This window comes from Propithecus coquereli, unplaced genomic scaffold (assembly GCF_000956105.1).
Source record: "Propithecus coquereli isolate 6110/MARCELLA unplaced genomic scaffold, Pcoq_1.0 Scaffold502, whole genome shotgun sequence".
Lineage (NCBI taxonomy): Eukaryota > Metazoa > Chordata > Mammalia > Primates > Indriidae > Propithecus > Propithecus coquereli.
Genome location: NW_012150864.1, coordinates 157,076 through 160,589, shown reverse-complemented (window position 1 = coordinate 160,589; position 3,514 = coordinate 157,076). Strand labels below are relative to the sequence as shown.

The following is a 3,514-nucleotide window of genomic DNA, read 5'->3' as shown; positions in this document are numbered from 1 at the left end:
GGAAGTAGAAAACAGACACTGAGGCAGATAAGATAGGCTTGTGGTAAGGACCTATTTAGGCAGAGTGGATACAACTTGCTCATGGAGTCACATAATAAAGAAAAAAAAAAAAAAAAAACCCAAGAAATTATAAGCAGCTTTATAATGGATGAAGCATCTAATTCATGCCCAGGGGGAGAAATAGTGATGAGGTTGAAAAGGTCAGCTAATAAGAGGCATTCAAATATTTATGGAAAGATGAAAGGCAGGAAAGCAGAGGAAAGCAGGGTGGGTAGGTCCAAATCATTAAGACATCAGGAAGCCAATAAAAAATTCTAAGAAGGAGAATTACATGATCAGATTGGAATTTCTGGAAGATCACTTTAGTGTAAGTGTTATGAATGGACTAGAGTGAAAGCAAATCTAAAGGAAAATAGATTAGCTTCATGGTATGTATGTGCACTAGTTCCAGGGAAAAATAATGATGCCTAAACTAACAGAAGAAAAGGGCTCAGAATGGGAGTGGATTCAAGCCGAAGGGGGGTTGTGAGTAAAAACAGCCAAGTGTTGCTCCCAGAGCACCACATCTATGGCAGAAAGTGGTAAGACATACACCAATTTTAGAGGGGTCTTCAAAAATTTCATGGAAAATGCATATTATGAAAAAACTATGCAAAGATTTCAAAATGTTTTTGCACCAAAATAAACTCATACTAACTCATTATAACATGTCTGAACAAGATCTAGTTCGAGGCACTAAGAAGAATAAGACCAGTTTTAAAAAAAAGCCCCTATCACAGCAACATGAATTCTGCTAAAATTGAAAAAAGAACTCCAAATTTACGGTGACACTTCAGTAGAAGAATGGTAAAATCACTGATCTTTACAAAATGTTTGTGGAGACAATGCCTCACAGCAATCAGCAGTTTGCAAATGAATCACTCATTTTAAGAAGGGAGGAGACAATGTTGAAGATGAAGTCCATAGGGGCAGACCATCCACGTCAATTTGTGAAGGAAAAATTCATCTTGTTCACGCCCTAATTGAAGAGGACTGATGATTAACAGCAGAAACAATAGCCAACACCATAGACATCTCAACTGGTTCAACATACACAATTCTGACTGAAAAATTAAAGTTGAACAAACTTTCTGTTCAATGGCTGCCAAAACCGTTACACCCGGATCAGCTGCAGATAAGAGCAGACCTTTCAAAGGAAATTTTAAACAAGCGGGATCAAGATCTGGAAGCAATTCTTCAAAGAATTATAAGAGGAGATGAAACATGGCCCAAATCCTGGGAAAACCAACACATAAGGGAAAGGTGGATATAAAGGAAAGTGAAAGAAACAGAAGGGAGTATCATGATCGAGAAAGTAAGAGAACGGTGTCAAGGTAAGTTTTGAGAAGAAAGATGAGATCCGCAATTGAAAATCAGCAAAATGTCCATAAACAGAATGGATAGACAAAATGTGGTGTGTCCATACAACGGAATACTACTCAGCAATAAGAAGAAGCGAAGTACCAATAGATGCTATGTCACAGATGAATCTCAAAAACATTACACTAAGAAGCCAGACGCAGAGATTAAATAACGTACGATTGCATTTATATGAAATATCCCAAATAGACAAATCTATGGAGATAGCAAGTAGATTAGTGGGTACCTGGGGCTGGCGTTAGATACGTCCCATGACATAGCATATATCTCTGGGAGAAAAGGAAGGGAGTAAGATGACGTGAAGAAGAAAGTGGACAAAAAGGTCCTTGAACAGGAGGAAGAAATCCTCCTGTGAGTAAGGATCGGTGTGGATCCAGATGAGTTGGGAAAGGGGTTGGGAACCGGGGCTCATGCCTGATGGTTTCAATGTTCCTAAATAAAAATAACATTATCCTCTGAGAAAGAAAGGACAGTGGTTGACAAGGGAGACTGAGGACTAAAGGAGCTGATGAAGAACAAATAAATAATAGCATTTTTAGTGACAAATTTACATAGGCACGTAAGTCTGTATGCTGCCCTGGGCATTAGAGCACTATTCAGAGTTGAGATTTTTGGCTGGAAGGCACAGTGGACAGCAGAGATGTAAGAGGATTCAGATGCTGGTAAAGTTAGAACAATTAATCATTTCACAGGAAAAAGAAAAAGAATGGATTGGAGAGCAGGACTCCACAAAGTCAGAGAACAAGGTTTGTGGGAAAACAAATACAAAAGCTTGAAGGCTAAAAGGGGTCAACAGAGTATATTATGGAGGCTGGAGATCCTCCTGTTCCAAGTGCTGACACCGTCCAGCATGTGGCCTTGGAGATGAAACAGGGAAGGAGTGAAAGTCACTGGAATTAAATTAGGTTGAAGAACTGCAAACCCAGTCTTCAGTGAGTGAGGGAAAGTGACAGGAAGTTGGGAGATGGCAGCAGTGATGAGGGGTCGATGGTGTCACAGCAGGCATCTCAAAGGAGGGGGTTTCTGGCAAAACAAGAGAGAGCAAAAACACTATTAAAGTGTTCAGTGAGTACAGGAATCTATTTACAATGGAACAAAATATGAAGTAAAAAGGAATTAGGTGGCAGACAGGCAAGAGGTTCAGCAACACTGCTAGTAACACAGGATATAAAGGCAGGAGAGGGACCAGAGGTGGGGAGTTCTCTCCTACTGTGGAAGAACTAAGACTCACAGGTTCATAGGGAGGAAGAGAGTGATAGCAGAAACTCCCTGGTCTCAATATTCCGACTAAGACACAGACTGTTCTGGTCCAAGAATAGGCTAACCATGCTACCCAGTACTTAGTCTGGACTCAGAAGTTGGTGGGAGATTTGTTATAGCAAGAACTCAGATATGGAACATACACATTCATTCATATAATTTGGAAGTAATAATTTGGAGCATTTCTACTAATTCCTAACACCTGCAATATAATCTCTTCTTCCTCATAAAAGTGCTGAGCTTCACACTTTCTAATCTTAACATGTTCCTAATCTCATTTTTGTAATTTGAACAATTCAGTGATTGAGTTTCCACATCAATCGCTATCCAAATTCTACTTACTATACACTTGGAGTGTATTGTATGTGTCTGCGTGGGTGTTTATACATATACAAAATATTTGGGGTTGTTGTTTTGTTTTTTGTCAGTAAGGAAGAAGAAGGGAATTGTAGCAGGGAGACACAATCACTGTAAGAAAACCACCAACAAAAGCATCAGGACTGCAAAGTACAAACAAACTTACAATAGAAAAGACTTACAGAAGAATCCTCTGGCAGTGCTCCCTTACCTTGTCATGGACTATCATGCAGCTAGCTGCATCCTTCTGAAGAATTTCCGTTACCCCATTGGAAAGCCTTTCATACTTCAGTTTGGGCTCCTCTTCACTCTCTTCCTCCTGCATGAAAAGCAAAGAAAAATGACAGACGTCATGGATTTGTTTTAAAAGACTCTAAACATACTTCTTAGGGGGGAACCAGTGATGGTTTCCTCAATGACTATCAATAACTACAACTATAGCTGAAGGTTAAGATCTCTGTGCTTCGTTTTGCCAACT

The 3,514-nt window shown here is 39.6% G+C and overlaps 1 protein-coding gene across 1 annotated transcript in view; it reads right to left on the bottom strand.

The window, feature by feature from the left end:
• The window catches only part of VPS41 (vacuolar protein sorting 41 homolog (S. cerevisiae)), a 219,530-nt gene that overhangs the window by 180,903 nt on the left and 35,113 nt on the right, over positions 1–3,514 (bottom strand). Inside the window, exon 3 of the mRNA XM_012656464.1 lies at positions 3,248–3,355. Coding sequence (XP_012511918.1) covers positions 3,248–3,355 — 108 coding nt within the window. The remainder of the gene's footprint in view (positions 1–3,247; positions 3,356–3,514) is intronic.